This window comes from Myxocyprinus asiaticus, chromosome 41 (genome assembly GCF_019703515.2).
Source record: "Myxocyprinus asiaticus isolate MX2 ecotype Aquarium Trade chromosome 41, UBuf_Myxa_2, whole genome shotgun sequence".
Taxonomy (NCBI): Eukaryota; Metazoa; Chordata; class Actinopteri; order Cypriniformes; family Catostomidae; genus Myxocyprinus; species Myxocyprinus asiaticus.
Window position 1 is genome coordinate 4,271,663 of NC_059384.1, and position 21,664 is coordinate 4,293,326.

The 21,664-nt window shown below is 37.7% G+C and overlaps 1 protein-coding gene across 1 annotated transcript; it reads left to right on the forward strand.

Moving 5' to 3' along the window:
• The first annotated feature begins 12,043 nt into the window (after positions 1 to 12,043).
• metrn (meteorin, glial cell differentiation regulator) lies at positions 12,044 to 20,156 on the forward strand. Its single transcript, XM_051682051.1, has 4 exons — positions 12,044 to 12,347; positions 13,737 to 14,170; positions 16,449 to 16,508; positions 17,579 to 20,156. The coding sequence occupies exons 1-4, from the start codon at positions 12,247 to 12,249 to the stop codon at positions 17,890 to 17,892; spliced, it is 909 nt and encodes a 302-aa protein (XP_051538011.1). The 5' UTR covers positions 12,044 to 12,246; the 3' UTR covers positions 17,893 to 20,156.
• Positions 20,157 to 21,664: the final 1,508 nt, after the last annotated feature.

Below are 21,664 nucleotides of genomic sequence, written 5' to 3' on the forward strand. Positions count from 1 at the left end.
AAAATATCAGCACTTGCTGCCATCTAGTGGACTAAAATAAGACTTTTTGGAGGGTGCTGGAGTGAACAGAACCAGAATTACATGCTTGCAAAGTTAGGACAACAAAATATATATATGATTTAAACTTGAGTGTGAAAAATTGCAGGCAGTAGCCCAAAAATGCCTCAGGGTTGAAGAAGTTAAAGAAGAGTAAATTAAGATTTTTGCTAAAGTCTAATGATTCTCAGATGTTTCTCCTGAGAAAATAATCCCATTAATCTCACACGTCTCCTCTTGAGTGTGTAACATTTTATCCCAGATGTGTATGACATTTTTTGTATTGCTGAACACAAACTAAGGCTTTTAGCTCTTCATTAATCTCTGTTGGTCCATACAATGCAAGTGAATGGTGGCCAGAACTTTGAAGGTCCAAAAAGCATATAAAGGCAGCATAAAAGTAATCCATATGACTCCAGTGGTTAAATCCATGTCTTCTGATAGGTGTAGGTGAGAAACAGATCAATATTTAAGTAATTTGTACCATAAATCTCCACTTTCACTTTTACATTCTTCTTATGTTTTTTGCGATCCACATTCTTTGTGCATATAGGCAGGGAGGAGAATTTATAGTAAAAAAGGACTTAAATATTGATTGTTTTTTCACCCACACCTATCATATCGCTTCTGAAATTATTGATTTAACCACTGGAGTCGTATGCTGCCTTTATGTGCTTTTGCACCTTCAAGGTTCTGGTCACCATTCACTTGCATTGTATGGACCTACAGAGCAGAAATATTCTTCTAAAAATCTTTGTTTGTTTTCTGCATAAGAAAGAAAGTCGTACACATCTGGGATGTCATGAGGGTGAGTAAATGATGAGAGAATTTTCATTTTTGGGTGAACTATTCCTTTAAAGACACCTAATATAAAATGGGTCCAAGATTTCAATATGAACATTTTTCATCAAATTCTTTAAAGACCAAATCATCTGAGCAGGTTTTAATGTTCCTAAGGAACTGAAATAAACATCTGAAATCCTTTGAGGTATGAAATAGCAACATCTGACCAAAAACATTTTCCTCTGGAGCTTTAGGTGATGAAATTAAGTGAAATTGGGAAATAAGTTAATTTATGAATTTGTGGTAAAAAGCATTTAGACAGCACTTGCTTTGGATGTATATTAACAAAACTGAAAATAGTGTTTGACTTAAGAATTGTTTAAATTATTCTACTGTCCTCAAGACGCATTCATTTCAACCCAAACAGACAAGAGAGTGTGTAGGTGTGCTGATGCATATGTGTGTGTGTGTGTGTGTGTGTGTGTGTGTGTGTGTGTGTGTGTGTGTGTGTGTGTGTGTGTGTGTGAGCCCTCCTTTACTTCTTAAAAAATGCGGCATGATCTGTTTTCTGATTGGTCAATAATTCGATAAATGAAACACACTGACAAATGATCTTTGTGAAAGTCAGCCAGTGTGTGTGTGTGTGTGTGTGTGTGTGTGTGTGTGAGTGTGTGCCTGTGTGTTTGACTAATGATCTCTGACAACACAGACTCAGGGGTCAGTCGGGGTCAAGGCAGGAGGTCAGAGGGCAGCTTTTCAGAGTCACTCAATTGCACTGTCATTAAATCGTGACATGCTACCATTTACCTATCTGTGAGTGTGTTTTTGTGAAATCCTTGTAAAGTTGGGTTTCCCTCAAAAACATTTTAAACTTGTTCCTCTTCCTGAAGTCCAGAACTCTGTTCTAACCTTATTTCATTCTCTCGTTTATCTTTTCTGAGCGATTTTGGCTGTCACATTTTGCGCGGTCAGCTCTTTTGTGCTATTATTGATCAATTCGGACACACATACACACTCAAATCCCCAGGGAAATCGTGTATATACTGGGTCACTCCATTCCTGGATTCCTCTGGAATTATAAATGGCTCTAAAATTGTCTTATGGGCACATACTTACCCATACTGACTCTTTCTGTGTCCTGCCTTTGTATTTGAATGCTTCCATATGCATTACCATCACAAATGTCAGAACCCTCACTGACCCCATCACAAACACTGAAATGAGATGGCTGATTAGAAAACACATACATATGCAGACACACATACCAGTGAGAGCTTGAATTCTGTGTAGGAGGGACTTTTTGTCTGGTTTTCTGGTGGAAAACTATTAAGATTGCGTAAAAATTAATGACAACATTGAGGTGGCCAGAAGCTGCAGACGTTACCTCAAGACTAGGCAATAAAAGCTGATTTATGTATTTTGCCTTTATCCACAATACCATGTCTCTTTAAAAAAAAAAAAAAAAAAAACATTAGATAAAAAAAATGTAAAAACATTTTGTGGAGATTGTCTGTGCTAAACTTGGTGCCATGATGGTAGGGTGTGGTGGGAGGTTGCCAGGCTGTTGCTATGCAGTATTTGGGGTCATATTTGGGTGTTTGCTTACTAGGTATGGGAACGATTTCGGTTTTGGATTTCTCTTAACAATCCATAACAGTTCCATTGAAGATTCTTTTAGTACTTTTGAGGGAAATTTTGGAAATAAGAAGTGCAATTCTTATTGCAGCCTGTTACCAAATGATGAGATGAGATGATTTCATATTTTAACAGATTCTTGCAAAAGGTGTTTACATAGACTTTTAAATTAAAACATTTTATTAATTCATTAATGTTTATAAAATAGCAATAAACAAAACTCATGTGTATATTTTAATTACACATTGTCATTTCAAAAACCATGTAGTAATTACTGTGTTTTAAGTCTTGAGTACACATATATAACACAGTAACAGTTCTTGGTTCATGTCGAGTCAGACATGATGAAATGAATTACTTGCGGTTCAGTAATTTTATCATTCACTAAAAAGAACCGGCTGATAAGAGGTAAGTAGTGCTTGTTCGTTCGGGAAGTAGCGCTTTATGTTTCGTGCTTTAGATTAAAAAAATATTGGCTCGTATGAATCATTTATTCAGGAATCAGACTACTTTGGTCGTGCTGTATATGTTTCATCAAATAGATTTAAAAAGAATCAACTCATATGAATCATTTGTTCATGAATCAGACTACATTAGTCACACTGTTTATGTTTCGTGCAGTAGATTTAAAAAGAATCGACTCATATGAGTAATTTGTTCGCGAATCAGACTACATTAGTTACACTGTATATGTTTCGTGCAGTAGATTTAAAAAGAATCGACTCATATGAGTAATTTGTTCGCGAATCAGACTACATTAGTTACACTGTATATGTTTCGAGCAGTAGATTTAAAAAGAATCGACTCATATGAGTCATTTGTTCGTGAATCAGACTACTTTAATCACACTGTATATGTTTCATGCAGTAGATTTAAAAAGAATCGACTCATATGAGTCATTTGTTCAGACTACAAAAGTCACACTGTATATGTTTCGAGCAGTAGATTTAAAAAGAATCGACTCATATGAGTCATTTGTTCAGACTACATTAGTCACACTGTATATGTTTCGAGCAGTAGATTTTAAAAAGAACCGGCTCATATGAGTCATTTGTTCGTGAATCAGACTACATTAGTTACACTGTATATGCTTCGTGCAGTAGATTTTAAAAAGAATCGACTCATATGAGTCATTTGTTCGTGACTCAGACTACATTAGTCACACTGTATATGTTTCGAGCTGTAGATTTAAAAAGAACCGGCTCATATGAGTCATTTGTTCGTGAATCAGACTACATTAGTTACACTGTATATGTTTCATGCAGTAGATTTTAAAAAGAACCGACTCATATGAGTCATTTGTTCGTGAATCAGACTACATTAGTTACACTGTATATGTTTCGAGCAGGAGATTTAAAAAGAACCGACTCATATGAGTCATTTGTTCGTGAATCAGACTACATTAGTCACACTGTTTATGTTTCGTGCAGTAGATTTTAAAAAGAACCGACTCATATGAGTCATTTGTTCGTGAATCAGACTACATTAGTTACACTGTATATGTTTCGAGCAGGAGATTTAAAAAGAACCGACTCATATGAGTCATTTGTTCGTGAATCAGACTACATTAGTTACACTGTATATGTTTCGTGCAGTAGATTTAAAAAGAATCGACTCATATGAGTCATTTGTTCGTGAATCAGACTACATTAGTCACACTGTTTATGTTTCGTGCAGTAGATTTAAAAAGAATCGACTCATATGAGTCATTTGTTCGTGAATCAGACTACATTAGTCACACTGTTTATGTTTCGAACAGTAGATTTAAAAAGAACCGGCTCATATGAATCATCTGTTCGTGAATCAGACTACATTAGTCATACTGTTTATGTTTCGAGCAGTAGATTTAAAAAGAACCGACTCATATGAGTCATTTGTTCGTGAATCAGACTACATTAGTCACACTGTTTATGTTTCGAGCAGTAGATTTAAAAAGAACCGACTCATATGAGTCATTTGTTCGTGAATCAGACTACATTAGTCACACTGTTTATGTTTCGTGCAGTAGATTTAAAAAGAACTGGCTCATATGAGTCATTTGTTCGTGAATCAGACTACATTAGTTACACTGTATGTTTCGTGCAGTAGATTTAAAAAGAATCGACTCATATGAGTCATTTGTTCGTGAATCAGACTACATTAGTCACACTGTTTATGTTTCGAGCAGTAGATTTAAAAAGAACCGACTCATATGAGTCATTTGTTCGTGAATCAGACTACATTAGTCACACTGTTTATGTTTCGTGCAGTAGATTTGAAAAAGAATCGACTCATATGAGTCATTTGTTCGTGAATCAGACTACATTAGTCACACTGTTTATGTTTCGTGCAATAGATTTTAAAAGAATTGACTCATATGAGTCATTTGTGCGTGAAAAATTGCCAATTTGCTTACTAGTACAAGTCAAACAACACAGACCGTCTGATATTCTGGTCTTTAGATATTGTCTCGGGTCCCTCCTTAAATGTAAGTCTGTGGGATTTTTTCACCTGTTTTTTCATCCACCAAGCTGTCTTTTGGTGTGATGGAGTGGAAAGTGGTGTCACAGACCTCAAATGTCAGGACATTTATTAGTATCTTTTTTAAATACATAATAAGAGTAAATATAAAAGAAAACTTTAGTAAAAGCACAAACTGTCAAACATTTTCAAGATATTAGTAAAAGTATACTATAGCTGCATTATACTAGTCCTACCCTGCAATTTAACACTATTGATGACAGTCTTTTGAAGAGCTGAAATGACATGTTTAACTCTGTCTAGGAAATCAGTTTTCAATGAACAATAACAGATGATATTTATGAAACTATTTATTTTCCAAGAATGGATTGTCTTTTAGTGCAAAAAAGGAGAAATGAATACAGATATTTAGGACATTGTGATACAAAAAAGAAAAAAAAGAGAACAATCATAAGTCTGATAGCTTAGAAAAGTAACATCACACCTCTCCTCAGAAAGTTGCAATATTTGACATATCATTCATATCTGTAGCACAAACGCTGTTGGACGAGTTATATGTTGAAGTTAAATGCTTAGGGTTAGGGGTTTGTTCCAATTCTAAGTATGAGCAATAATGTGATTTGTGCATTATTAAACACCACTAATTATAGTCTCCTGGTTCAAATGGCTGCCATAATGACTTGATCACTAGTTTCACAGAGGTCAGTCACACCTTATACCACTGTTAGATGGTCTATTTCTGCTCAGTTTGTGTGAAAATACCACCAACTTGAAGGAAGTCCTTGTACGGAAAGATCTGATAACAGCTAACAAAACCACATGAAAATCTCACCAAAAATATAATAATAACACATTTTGTCCAGTGATATATTGGATCATAATGTCATACCACTTTTAAATGCATTATCTTTCACTTCAAAGAGTATAAGAAAGATGCATTCGCTTTATGCGTTTACCAGAGAAAATATATCATGCTTGTTGTAAATCAAATAATGCAATGCATTTTTTTACAATGAGATTATAACAAAGCATTACAATTTTATCCAAGTCATTTCAAGGTTGCATTCCCACTGGAACCATTTTATTGTTATTTTTTTATTGCGTATTTAAACGTTTATGGACTGGCCCCATTGACCTCCAGTGTCTTACCATAACCATGATTTGTGCCTCTCTTTTCTTTAAACAAATGCGGGACGAGTCGAAATAATTTTTGGAGGGTTTAAATGCAGAAATGTGAAGCTTATAATTTTATAAAAGCTCTTACATTAATTCTTCTGTTAAAACTTGTGTAATATTTGTGCTGTAAAGTTGTTTCAGTCATTGTTTTTATGGTCATTTTAGGGTTTAGTGTTATGTCGTCATGGAAACAAAGTTGTAAAATTGGATATAACTTTACACAGAAAAGGTTAGTAATTAACACACATATTGTTTATGTCTTGTGGCTATACTTTTGAAACAGTGAGTATTTTAACGTTTACGGATTGACCCCATTGACTTCCATTGTAAGTGCCTCACTGTAACCACAGTTTTTGCTATTTTAAAGAAAAGGTGGGATGAGTTGAAATGAATTCTTGTGGCAATCAACATTATGCCACAAATGCCTTTAGGCATTTCCTTTAAGACATTGTTGTGATCTCTTCTGAAACTCTGGAGGTGACACATGTGAGATTACCATTAGAAACTGAAGCAAAAGTCTTCATTTGTGCTCCATTAATCTCATTGTTGTCTAGGTAGGAGAAACAATAAAGATAGTTAAGAGATCTCATTTGGGATTTTCTCTGCTGATGTGGCCTGTTCAAAGGATCCTGTCTGACTTTGGTCTGAAAGGACTGTAGATATTTTAGAGGGCAGGGGGAGGGGCGACTCTCTCGGGGGTCAGACTGCATTGGCATGCGCTCATTGTCCATGAATACGGCTGTGTATGTGTATGTGAGAGGGTGTGAGCTAATCAGGCTTAATGCGAACGGACACACAATGAGAGAGGAGTCCAGACGCGGAGGCAGAGAGAAAGTGCATAGATATCAGTCTGAGTCAATGAAGAAGAGAACGAGTGAATGCAGGAGGGGGAGGGACAGAAGATGGAGGATGGGTGGACACACTTAAAATGATGAGAAGTACTGAGAGAGATAGGCAAGACAGGGGCGATAAGAAGATGGGGGAGGGAAGAGATACAAAATAAAATGTTGAGTTTTGAGTATGTCAAAAGTTTGGACACCTATTAATTCTAAATGTTTACTATCTTCCACATTTTAGATTAATAGTCAAGTCATTAATACTATGAAATAGCACAGTTGGAAGTATTGGAATTATGAAGCAACCAAAAAACATTGAACAAATCAAAACCATTTTATTTTAGCTTTAAGATGTTTCCATTCATGCTCGACACTTGTTGGCTGCTTTTCATTCACTATGCGCTTTAACTCATCTATTAAACAACTAAACACAAAAAATATATATATTAAATAAATAAATAGTTTTACAGAGAAATTTATAAAGCTAATTATTAGGACTACAGACTAATCCAAATCTTAACCCTACCCATAAGTAAAACTTTTTGCATTTTTCAGAAAAGAGAGAAAAAAAAACAAAAAACTTTATGAATCATTTTCTCTTTGAGTTTGTCAACTTTAACTATTTCTGAGGTATGTAAAAAATAAAAACTTTAAAGGTGTAGTTGGCACAAAAATTAAAATTCTACCATCATTCTCACCCTCGTGTTGTTCCAAACCTATTTGACTTTCTTTCTTCCGTGGAATCTAAAAAATAAATGTTTAGCAGAATGTTAGCCTCAGTCATCCCGCTTTCATTGCGTTTCATTTCATTCCACGGAAACAAAGGAAGTCTTAGAAGTTTGTAACAGCACGAGGGTGAGTAAATAGCTGTGTTTCTGATATCGGGCCAAATGACAGTGTGCCGATTACCCATGGGCCAAACAAGGCCAACTGGGGATTGAGGCGGGTTCAGTGTCAAAGGCGGAGTTTCGCCAAACTTCTCAGGATATGTATCTAGCGTCAACGGTACAGGTTCGGGAAAATAAATAAAAAATTACAAATCGGGCACAGTACAAATCTGTTAAAATGCACAATGGACAAAGCGGTGCCCAAAGAAATTACTTTCCACTTTTCGGTGATCGTTCGTTGAACTTGTGTTGGGACATCGTCCCGCTGCTAGTGGAGAGACCACTCGGGACATCATGGCAGTTACAGTCGGTGAGTTGTTATCGCTAATTTATCTTGCTAGCTAATGTTTACATTCGATATAAACTTGATATTCTAGATATTATGATACCTCAGCTTGAGCTTCCCTTTTGCTTGTGAAATGGGCGAGGTGTGTGACGTTGGCAGCAAGACGGCGTATTAAGGGCGGGATTTAGGGCAACGCTGCGGGGCTATTTTGGGCTTATGGCTCGCCCTGGCTCACACTGGCCCGATAGTGGAAAAGTGGCTACTAATCACAGAATTTTTATTTTTGGGTGAACTATCCCTTTAAGACAAAACAGCGAATGAACTATAGCTGTGTGAAGGTTTCTTTGCACTTTACAGTGATGTACTAATGTGAGCTTAAATATTCTTTCAGTATTTAAGAGGAAACAAAATAAAGAAACATGACTACACAACTATAGTGTATCTGTGAAAGTACACTGTTATATATGTGTTAGTATGAGTTTGAGTGTGTGTTCAGTGTAGGTTTTGTTTACGGAAGATTCACTTTCACCTCTCTCCCGAGCTCTCGTTTACATTCTCCCTCATTTTCCCGAAACATCACAGGGTGTTTATTGAGTACTCGAACACAATTATCTAAATGTTACTCAACATTCAGACTGATCTCACAGTGAATTCGGCAACAGTAGGTCAAAAGTTCTTCAGCTGAAATCGGTGTATGTTTACTGAAATTCAAAGCATTGCCCCCAGTGGCTGAAGCTGGAAGTGCTGTTGAACGTCCACAGAGTGGCACCAATTTAAGCAAATTGTATTTTTAGCTGTAAATAATGTAATGCAATCAACAAGAATGCATATTTGATCAAACATACACCCTTACCCAAAACCCAACCCTAAACCTAACCGTCACTGGAGTAAAAATGTAATCTTAGAAGGTTTCCCTCCTGGTTTCCCTTTGGCAGGACAATTTCATACAACAGAAGTGAAGCTATAAACCAAATCTTTCTACCCTATTTTTTTTTTTTTTAGCGTTCTCCCAGTCTCGCTGTCTCTCGTGTCCTTTCATCTTTCCATGTTGACAGCGAAGTGCCCTCATTGAGGAAACACACACAATGCTGTATTTGCCGGCGAACCCCTATAAGAGAGATGTGAAAAATGACACCGTTGTTCTCATTGCTGTTTCACATGTGAGTGTGTGTGTGTTCGTGTGTGTCAAGGGCAAAGACTGCAAACACAGCTGGATCAAGATCTAAGCAGACCAACACTATTCCACCCCCAAACACACAACAGAAACCAATAATCAGACTCGAGAAACATGCTTGCATGAGGGTGAAAACACTAAAGACTCACTTTACGGATCACTGCAGAGCCACTGGAGCAAAACACTCATTCAGTGCTGAAACAAATCTGTAGCAAAGCTGATTTGTTGACAACTAGTTTGTAGATCAGTTTATGTTTATGTTTGTTTAGGGTTTATAGTGTTATGTCGTCATGGAAACGAAGTTGTAAAATTGGATACAACTTTACTCAGAAAAGGTTAAGTAATTTTTCACATTCACTTCCATTGTAAATGCCTCACTGGAACCCAGATTTTAGCTTTTTTTAAAGAAAAAGAGCGACGATTCTAAACACATTTTTGTGGTAATCAACATCATGCCACAAATGCTGTCGATTCAACTTAACTTGTATTGAACCCGGAATATTCCTTTAAGTAAGACATTCGATAACTTTGAGTGATAAACGTACTGAAATTAAAGTCGTTATTCACCTGATAAACTTCCCCTCCACAGTATGCAATATGCAATGTTTCTATGCAACATTGCAGCATGCACAAAGCACACAAAGATGCATGCACGTTCACTTTTGCTTTCATGTTTCTATTCTTTGAAGTGGCCAGCAGAGAACAAAAGCCTCGTTTTATACACAGCAGATCAGTAGAGAACAAAACACACACACACACACACACACACACTATATACACACACACCTCAGCAGGGCTACTGGACATGAGGCTTTGAATATGTCAAAGGTCCTGTCATAACCACATCAAACACACACGTTCGAGTACTCATGCACGCAAACTATCAATAAAGATAGATTGCAGTGGTAATACAAAAGAATATTTGATTTGCTTATAATGCAGTCAGATGAAAGCTCGCCACAGCATGGGCCGAGCGGAGGGCAGTGTAACATGCAGAGCTCCATTTACCCTAAACCACCCCACCACACCCTTCCTCCTATTCTTTGCTACTCTCCACATGTTTAATCACATAGGACTGGAGTGGATTTATCATGCTTTCAGCTAATTATATTCTTGTGCATCACTAGTCCTTCTCCTTCCAACTTAGACCAGATCCTGTAGCTTTTCATGCATTGCTTTCCCTTTTGCAGATTGAGATTAGTATTGCATTAAAATGGAAATGAATCTAGCCATCTGTATTGCATTACAATTGTATTACAGTTTATACTGATTGTATTACAATTGTGACTTCTTAAACAGCGCTATACTGGTTTTGTATATTAAAGCATTACATGCATGTTTGTGAATAGTTTGATCATGTAAAGCCATTTATTATAATAAAGATAAACAAATCTTCTTAAATCTTGTTACACTCATTACTTCCTGTTCTCTCCAGAAGCGAGAGAGGACTCAGAAAAGCAGCATTGTGAACTAATGACGTCCAATTCGCCAACAAATTGTTTTGAATCGATTCGTTTTAATGATTCAGTTGAACCGATACGCATTTGCTTTTACATCACTCAACTGTGAGGCGTGAACAATATTGTTAAGAATGTTTTAATAAGGGGGCTTGGGTAGCTCAGCGAGTAAAGACACTGACCTCCACACCTGGAGCTCGCGAGTTCACGAGTTTGAATCCAGGGCGTGCTGAGTGACTCCAATCAGGTCTTCCAAGCAACCAAATTGGCCCAGTTGCTAGGGAGGGTAGAGTCACATGGGGTAACCTCCTCATGGTTGCTATAATATGGTTATCGCTCTCAGTGGGGCACGTGGTGAGTTGTGCATGGATGCAGCAGAGAATAGTGTGAAGCCTCCACACGCACTAGGTCTCCACGGTAACATGCTCAACAAGCCACATGATAAGATGTGCGGATTGACAGTCTCAGATGCGGAGGCAACTGAGATTTGTCCTCTGCCATCCAGATTGAGGCAAGTCACTATGCCACCACCAGGACTTAGAGCACATTGGGAATTGGGCATTCCAAATTGGGGCAAAAAAAATATATATAATGTTTTAATTTTTATCATAAATGTCATAACATTAATTAATATTGATCATATCGGGAACGTGTTGTTAACTATGCTGTTAACAATATTTTAAGACAAAAATCAAATTAAAAATACACATAGGCCTACACACACAAAATAGAGATAAACAGCAATTTTACCACAAAAATGAAACGTAAGTAGATTATAAATCGTTTTTGAAACAAACAGTCCGAATGAACCCATTCAGAAATCAGATAAATGGTAATATGTAAAACACGTATATGAAATATATGTTCATATAATATTTTCAATGATATAAATGAAAAATACATTCCAAAATACTAAAAAAATAACAAAATACTAGAGGAATTTGAATATGTACAAACACAAACAGGTATATGAACTATATATATATATATATAGGCTAATATATACAGTAATGTTCATATATTGCCATATGTCGGATTTCTGTACGGAAATCGATTCACTAAAAAGGACCGGACTTCCCACCGTTGCTGCCAACGCATGTTATCTTTCAAATCCTTCAAATTTATTCAGAGGAGGCTGAGGCTGATTAAATATTCTTCTGTGGTCTTCCTTTACCCCATGTGAATAGAAGAGATGCCAATCAATGGACTTTAACTCCGCTTAAGCCACGCCTCCTGCTCAGGGAGGGGTTTAAAGTTTAGTCCCGGTCTTCAAACTCACTCAAAATCTGCAGCTGTGCGCCCGGTGTAGATGACGCACGCTGGTCAAGCGGTACGGACTGATCGACTGAAAGAGAGGGAAACTTTAGTTAAGAAAGGTCAGTCATTTAGATACTAGAACAGTATGCCATCAGTGCATGTTCAGTGTGTCTAATAATAGAGTTGGAAAGGCAGGAAAGAGAAGGACTTTACGCACGCTTCTCTCTGGATAACTGGAGCGTCCCTTTTGCGCGGAGCGATGGCGCTTTTGGGTTTTAGGAGTTTTGCGGTTTGGATTTCATTTCTGACGGGTTTGACTACGGCCAGTTACTCAGAAGACCAGTGCAGCTGGAGGGGAAGGTGAATATCACTCATATATATATGCATGTTGCGTTAAATATGCCATATCTGGATTTTAAATGAATTCCGTTTAGAAAGTTAGAACTGCAGCAGTTTTGTTCTGCAGTGCTTTATAAGGTTTTTTCCTATTTGTGTGTGTGTGCAATTTAAGGTGTGCAAATTAATAGTGTATAGATGATCAACAAATTATGTGCAACATCTATCTATCTATCTATCTATCTATCTATCTAATAGTTATAGGACAGTTTAAATGATCAGTTGGCATGAGCATTTAGAGAAAAGCGCACAAATGGATTAGAAACTTGTTGGAAAAGTTTGCGCAAATGCGCGCAGCCAACAAACCTAGAGCGAAAGGTAAATTAAGCACCTGTTTGGTAAAATACGAGAGTTTAAAAAGTGTGACACGGGTGGGGTTGATGCATGAATTTAGAAACATTTAAATGGCTCAATTGGTTGGTGAACTTGTACAGTTTAACCAATAGAGGGCGTTTACTTCTTCAACTTTACGCATTGGCCAAATTACTCAAGGCTCAAGTTTTGAAAGGAAAGAGACTATAAGTGACTTATGGTCAAGTCACTTGTATTGCACTTTTCACAATACACATAGTTTCAAAGCAGCTTTATAGAAATCATACTGCAATGTCTGTAGTGACTTAAAATCCCCATTGAACATATGCGACTGGGGCAAGGAACAAAAACTACAAAAGATGTTAGTGAGTGAAGAAATGTGTATGACTCTCGTTCTTCTGCTGAACACAAACTAAGATTTTTAGAAGAATATCTCAGCTCTGTAGGTCCAAAACTTAGAAGCTCCAAAAAGCACATAAAGGCAACATAAATGTAATCCATACAACTCCAGTGGTTAAATCCATGTCTTCTGGATAGATATGATGGGCGTGGATTAGAAACTGATCAATATTGAAGTTATTTTTTACCATAAATCTCCACTTTCACATTCTTCTTCTTTTGTTTTTGATGATTCACATTCTTCGTGCATATCTCCAGAAGAATTTATTGTAAAAAAAGGACTTAAATATTGATCTGTTTCTCACCCACACTTATCATATAGCTTCTGAAGACATGGATTAAACCACCGGAGTGGTATGGATTATTTTTATGCTGCCATCATGTGCTTTTTTGAGCTTCAAATTTTTGGACCCTGTTGACTTGTATTGTGTTGACCTGCAGAGCTGAGATATTCTTCGTTTGTGTTTTGCAGAAGAAAAAAAGTCATTCACATCTGAGATGGCATGAGTGATTAAATGATGAGAAAAGTTTCAATTTTGGTTGAACTCTCCCTTTAAGAGAATTACTGGGCACTAAATAAAAGTGAAGCAAATCTGTTGCATTCCATTAGTTTAATCAGTCATATTCTCTCTGTCTCTGCAGTGGTCTTTCTCAAGCGGTAAAAAATGTGGAGCAGGTTTGGCTACGGTGTGCAGAGGGCTCGGTTGAGTGGCTGTACCCTGCTGGAGCATTACGTCTTACTCTTTCGCCCCGACTGCCATGGAGCGCCATGGGCCCGGCCGAGTCCAGCAGAAGTCCGGTGTCGGCCTGCATAAAGCCAGATCCACACTGGGGTGGGGCTCAACTCTACCTGGAGCGAGATGGGGTTCTGGAGCTTCTGGTGGGAGATGAGGGTAAGACTCCCAGCCCCACCCATGTGCGCTGCTTCAGTGCCATGCCTGGAGAACGACCAGCCCTCTTCCTCCAAGCAACACCCCACCAGGACATTAGCAAACGCATAGCAGCATTTCGCTACGAGCTGAGAGGGGACTGGACAGCACAGCCATCGGTCAACACAGATCCAGTCAGCAGCAAAGGTGAATTTTCTTGAAGACATATAGACTTATAATGGAAGTGAATGGGGCCAGTCCATGAAACAGTCCAAAATACACACTGTTTTAAAAGCATAGCTATAAAATGTAAACATTATACATGTTAACATGATTTCGGTGTAATAGAATCGTTTACTAACCTTATCTGTGTAAAGTTAGTAAGCATAAATATCAAATACTGGTATTACAGGGTTTCATTGTCATACAGAGATGGGCATTTCCAGTAATTTTGTAGTCGAGTTCTCTAACACAGAGAAAATGAGTAATCGATTACAGAATATACGTTTTTAACCTTCAACCTTTGAACCTGTTTTTTAATGAAAAAATGAGCACTAAACAACAACATCATGCATTAACAATGTTATGCATTTACAGTGACAACCAATGCATTACGTTTTAGATGAGAGAAGGAGTTTCATATGCAAAGACACAGGAAAATCAAATGGCAATATTCGAGAAGTGTTTTTACTAGTCGAATATTTCAAGCTGAACGAGTACTCGATTAATTGATTACTCATGCACATCCTTAGTTTATTTAATAGTTGATCCCAATATCTAGAAAGCAGGGTGGCCGATGAACTTAAACAAACATATCTGACACAGATTCACTAAAAAACGTCCAAAATCACTACTACTAACATCTCAGAAATTCTGTCTTAGTTTGCAGAGAAATCCAGAATTCTTCTGCAAACCTGTGAAGGATAATGATTTTGCAGAAGTCTAGATGTGTTTTGAAGTTAGTGCAGTACTGTGAAACTATACAAGGTTGGCTGAAGGTTTCCCTAATTAAGTTAAGTTTGGCTTGGCCTGTGACCTCTGAGTGGATGGGGGGTTGCAGTTAAGAGCGACCATCAATCGGACTGAGACAGACTAAAAACAACTGCATGCACGGAGCATGCACTCAAACTTTTAAGAAACTTTAATGTTTGTGTGGATTTCCAGCTCATTACCATATGGAGATACTCTCTGAAAAACAATGAGCAAGTTCTAAATAGCTACTTTAAACCCGTTATTAAAACAAGGCAATTATTTAAATGTAAACTTTCTAGGTCGTCACAGCTGGGCAACTACTTCCAGCCAGTGGTGAGAAACGGGGGAGAGAGTGTTTGGATTTGAAGAGAGGAAAAGACAAGGAAGGGGGAAGGAGAGAAAGACAAAAGTATGGGGGGTGGGGGGTGGTCATCTCCATAGTGAGCCATTTCAGGGAACTGCATGAGAGCGCAGTCACCGTGGTAACGCGGGGGTGGGGGGGTTGACTGCACAACTGAAAAGCGGGTCTTTTGTTCAGAGTTTTGGGAGCAGAGAGGAGAGACGGTGAAGGACGTTTAAAACTTTTAAAGGGCCAACAACTTTCTCTCACACACCCACGCAGATACTTGGAAACACCTGTTGCAGTTTGAAAGTTTGCACGTGTATCTGCATAAATGAGTTTGGCCCGTTTGAAGCTTTAAAATGTTTAGTAATGATTCAAGAAGGTGATTTTAATGAGTGCTTAGAAGTGTCTAAACCTGAGCAGCATGCACGTATAGTTTTTGGGGATCGTTATGATGGTAATACTTATTCCTTTGTACCTTTACTACATTACTACGTTAACTACGTTGAGTGGTGGTGGCATAGTGGGCTAAAGCAAAGAACTGGTTAGCAGAAGGTTGCCGGTTTGATCCACACAGCCACCACCATTGTGTCCTTGAGCAAGGCACTTAACTCCAGGTTGCTTTGGGGGGATTGTCCCTGTATTTAGTGTACTGTAAGTCGCTTTGGATAAAAGTGTCTGCCAAATGCATAAATGTAAAATGTAAACATTGTAATCATACACTAGCAAATACAAAACAATTGTAGGTGGTTCTATCATGTTGCATGGTCTAAAGGGTTCAGACACATACTTTAGAGTGTTGGAGAATACAACAGGATGTTTCTAAGCAGTTTAGAGTATGTGTTGGTGGTTTTTGTGTGGTTTATTCAGCTATACCACTGCTGGCCCATGTAGATAGCCAAAGGAACTCCATGGGGGGAAGAGGGAAGTGTTAGGTTTTGGAATGAGAGGATACACACCTCTTTAACTAGCTTTGATCAGGTGAGATACGTCAGACCTGTCAGAAGGTCATTTATATGACGTCGTAACAGCCACCCACAACACTGCTGCAGAGCTATAAAATAACAGCTGCACATGAAATCTTGCATGCAGGGCTTTGACTCATGCTGTTTCTTGTTCTTCTATGTGACGTCCATCACTTACAGTTTTTTCTTTTTTTCTCTTTCTCAGGAGCTTGCAGACCATGCAATAACACTGAGATTTTGATGGCTGTATGCACTAGTGACTTTGGTAAGCCTTTGGACTTTTACTTCTAGCATTGGTACTTTTTTGGGGATGTTGAAAGTTGTCGAAGTCAGCCCATTTGAAAGAAAAAATGCAAACAAGCTCTCTTTAATATATCGATTGTTTCTCCTAGACAACAATGGAGAAAAAATATGAATAATTATCTTGCTTCTACAGTAATCTTATATGTAGAGAGGACAGGGTGGGAATTTATTTTTTGAAATAGTTTTGTGTGCTCGCAAAAGATTTGCGTGGCCTTGCAAGTTTGCGTTCCCTCGTAATAACTTTTGCGTTCTCTTGCAATTAAGTTTTGTGGTCCCTCGCAATCCCTAGCAAAAGTCTTGGGTCCCCCTGCAATAGTTTTGCATGCCCTAGCAATAAATGTAGCATGGTTTTACTACAGTAACCATATTTTAAACTTGATATACGTAGTGAAACCATAGTGATAATAAAGGAAAACAAAAACTAATACCAGGGTATTTGTAGTAAAACCATAGTAAACACAAGATTAAGCATGGTTAAACTATAGTAAAACCATGGTTACTATATGGATACAGTATACTGTTTTAAAACCATGTTTTCCGGCAAATAAAAACTGGTTACTTAACTTACTTTTCATAGATACTACAATATTACTATGGTTACTACAGACAGTCTACAATATTACTATAGTATAACCATAGTTAAAATATGGTATTTGTATAGTAAAACATGCTAAACACAAAATTATGAATTTTTATTACCATAGTTTTCGGTTTCCTGCGTTATCATTATGGTTTCGCTACCTTCCACTATTTTTGCGAGCTAGGGAACTATGGGGATATTTGATTGCCCGCTGTGTGAAAACCATAATTCTGATCAGTTAGAAAAGTCATAGCAACCCAAGCCAAAACAGTCTGAAGGTCTGTGCCAAATTTAGTGGATGTAGCTTGAAAGCTCTGGGCAAACATTTTGGTCTTTGTTTAGGGATTTTGAAAAAACCCTAAACCTTGTCTGTAGGATAACATTATGTTGGCTTTGTTAAGCAAACATAATTATATTTTATTACATAACACTTCTGTTCTCTGTGTTTTCAGTGGTTCGTGGAAATATTCGTTCAGTGGAAAAGGACTCGGATCTTGGGGCGGCAGTGATCAAAGTGAGCGCCACGCGAGTCTACCGACAAAAGTTTGCACTGTTCCCTGATAATGGCCGTCTGATGCGGTCAGGAGAGATCCGTACACCGTTACAGTGCGGCGTTCGGCCTGGCTCTGGTAGCTTCCTGTTTACTGGGCGTGTGCACTTTGGAGAGGCATGGCTTGGCTGTGCTCCACGTTATAAAGACTTCCTGAAAGCATACGAGCAGGCCAAACAATCCCTTACGATCCCCTGCACACTGGTGAACGACTGAGGGAAGAACATAGATCATGAATGAGAAGAAACCAGATGAACACTTGACACTGTCACATAATTGTTCATCTGAGACGATTTTCTGTGAAATTAGGGATCCGTCACTCTTTGTGAGATTCCCTGGAAGAAAGACAAGGTTAAACAGAGACTCTGTGACACAGGAAGAAGTCTCACTGAAGTCCTTTGGATCAAGAATGATATCTGAAAAAGGACATTAGGGTTTTAATGTGTGTTGATATATCTAATCGCACTGGTTTAACCCTGAGAGCCCTGATTTCTCACTACATTTAGGGGCCCTAAGCAGGGCCCTTGTTGAAACTCAGGAAAACTTTGGACACTTTGTGATATGATCATATCATCGAAATATCCAAAGTCATCATGATGTAGGGAGCACACTCCAAACCCCGTAAATAAGCTGGACGCAATACATGTAGCGCAGTCGTTTTCTGCAGTATTTAACGCCACCTGAAAAATGTTTTGATTTTTCAATATATATTTTTTTTACATTTTTAAAACACTTGGTTGAGATTTTGTATTGAGAGTATATATATATTTTTTCCATTTCAGAATAAATAAAAAAAAAAATTATAATTGTCTAAATTTGCACTGGTAAAAAGAAGGAAATTATGGCAAGATCGCGATGCTGCAGGCACTGAGAACCAAAATGCATATGTATATGTAGCATAGCACAGTAAGATGTTTTATAAATATATATAAATATATCAAATATGAAATCAGCTATAGTTTATATGCTAACAGGCTGAAAACAGCATCCAGCTAACGTGAAAGTAAAATTAAATGTAACGAAAATGGATACAATAGTGATAATATATGCATTACTCCACGGTTACAGTGCATGCGCTGATTACCTCATTGCTAACATTGTTTTCCACCAATAGTTTGCTTTTGAAAGTTTCTGACTAATGTTATCAAGCTGATACCATTAACCATTAGCGATACATTATGGTTACACTTGTGCTAGCCAAAAACAGTCATATCGCCACATTAAATTAATTTAGATTTAAATGCAAGGGTATAAGTTGTATTTTCGCGTGGCGTTCTGTCTAGCACTCAGCCTTTCAAAGTATACTCTTTTGAACACCAGCATATAAAGACGCGTTTAACACATGCGCACTACGACTACTTTGTGATAAGTCACGCAAAGACACGGACTGTTCACATGTCTAGAAATACTAGGCTGCACGCAGACAGTCCGTGCGTACTGTGCTAATGACGAATTTTCCGATGCGTACCGTTGCGAGACCTATGGGCACGCTGAAACCGAAGTATACTTTGGTCTTTAGGAGGAAGCAGTTCAGAGCACTTTGACGAAAATATGATGCCTTTATCTTCTGTTAAATGAATAGTTGCATTCACACTGTCTGCGATTTACAGCGACAAAACGTACGAAAGTCATTCACTTTCAATGGCGTTGATGATGTGACAAAGTTGAGCAGACTTCATGCAAATGAGCAATGATGCAATGCGCTATCTGCCAATGAGAATGCAGACAGTGGAGGTCATGTAAACCGCCTCCTAAAACCGTTTGATTCTCTAGCCGTCTACAAAAGTCTTGGCTACTTCTAACGAATAAATCTCTGTCATTGTGAATGCAACTTAACAGGGTACAATCAGAAGTCTGGACAAAGCTAGGTATTATTTGTAGTTAAATACTAAATATATATGTACTTACTATATAATCTATAAAGACTTGTCTTTTTAAAGCTAAACTACCGGATGGTATGGGGTCATAAATTCAGATTCTATGTTTTCAGTTTTGAATTCAACACTGACGCTGCCTCTCTCTATCTATCGTTCTCCTGCATGCACATTTTCTACAAAAGCTTGACAGCACACAAATATTGTGGGGGCTGTACCAAAATATCCATTGCTACCATTCCTATCAGAGCTTATAGTGAGTTTTACTGCTGGTCTCAGGCATGACAGCAGACACTGTCCTCATTCTAATTCCATTCATCCAATGTTGCTTTTGTCCATTTATATCCAGCATTGTCAACAATGTATGTGCACTAAACAAATGAACAGAGAAACCAAACATGGAGAGCGAACAGAAATGCAAAGCTGCCATATTTTATGCTGCCTGTGTTTGTTATTAATGTTGAGACTGCTGTATGTAAAATGTATAAGATGTTTTACAGTTTAAAAAAAAAACTGTATTGAAGAAATATTGTTAACATTGTAGAGTTTGTATGGATGTCTGTTTAAATGAAAGTCTCTTTTTATAATAATAAAAAAACCATACCTAATTTGTGTATGTCTCGTTGACCTGGATCTGAGTTACTCTTGTTACCTACTGTATATGCAAACAAGGTGCACAGTGATATTATTGAAAAATCTATTCTTATCTAATACTAAATCGAAAATGAATTATGTTTAAAAGCCCATACACAAAGTTTTAAAGGCTGTTTGTTTGTATAAAAGGCTGTGCTGCTGTCATATAGCCCATGTTTCACCATATTATTGTTAGGTTATATATAATCATATATTGTAGTTGTAAGGTGAATAACAGGAAAATGAGGAAGGGTGTTGGTGAGCTATCCAGGGGTGTGTGTGTCGTGCGTGCGTTCGTGCATGTGCGTGTGTGGTGGTTTTCGAGGACTTTGTTTTTAGGTTACAAACTGGTAATTACAAGGGTATTATGCTATAAATGTGGTTTATGAGGACATTTCTAGTGTCCCTGTAATTCAAATTGCTTAAAAAACATACTAAATTATGTTTTTTTAAATGTAAAAATGCGGAAAGTCTTTTGTGAGGGTTAGGTTTAGAGGTAGGGTTAGGGTTAGGGGATAGAATCTATAATTCGTTCAGTATAAAATTAATTATGTCTATGGAGAGTCCTCATAATGATAGACGTACAAACGTGTGTGTGTTTGTGTGTGTGAGCGCGTATTCCCTAAGCTGTGGGGACCAAATGTCCCCACAAGGATAGTAAAACCTGACATTTTTGACGTTGTGGGGATAATCAGTCAGTCCCCATGAGGAAAACAGCTTATAAATCATATTAAATGATGTTTGTTGAAAATGTAAAAATGCAGAAAGTTTTCTGTGAGGGTTAGGTTTAGGGGTAGGGTTAGGGTTAAGGGATAGAATATAAAATTGTACAGTATAAAAACCATTATGTCTATGGAGAGTCCTCATAAAACATGAAAACCCAATGTGTGTGTGTGTGTGTGTGTGTGTGTGTGTGTGTGTTCAGGTGTACCATTTGTGTGTCTCTGTCTGTATGTGAGCTCAAGAGATAGAACAGGAAATGAGAGCAGCCCAAGCCTCAGACATGAGAACTCTGACCTGGATACACAACATTGTGATAGTCTATTTAACAAACCATAATCTCATAGAATCACGTTGCTATTCATACATTTTTGCAAAATGATTGTGCAGTAGCTCAAATGATATAGCGTTGCATTTGCGATGCAAAGGACCGGGGTACGAGTCATGAAGAGTGCGCAAGTCAATATGTGAGCTGAAAGTGTCATGGAAGCACCACAAAATGACCTTGTTGCTTCAATTATTGCATTTTACATCTCACATTTGCTTTATGACAATTTTGGTTAGGTTTAAGGTTTAGGGCAGAGAGCTTAGTTTTCATGATTTAAAACTAGATATATTACATTAACCTTAAAAACCTGTTTGGGAAAACATTTAACTCACTTTTGGAAAATTATGTTGGCATTTGTGGACAGGCATTAGCATGGTTTAGGTCCTATTTATCCTACCGCTACCACTTTGTTTGTTTTAACGAGGAATGTTCA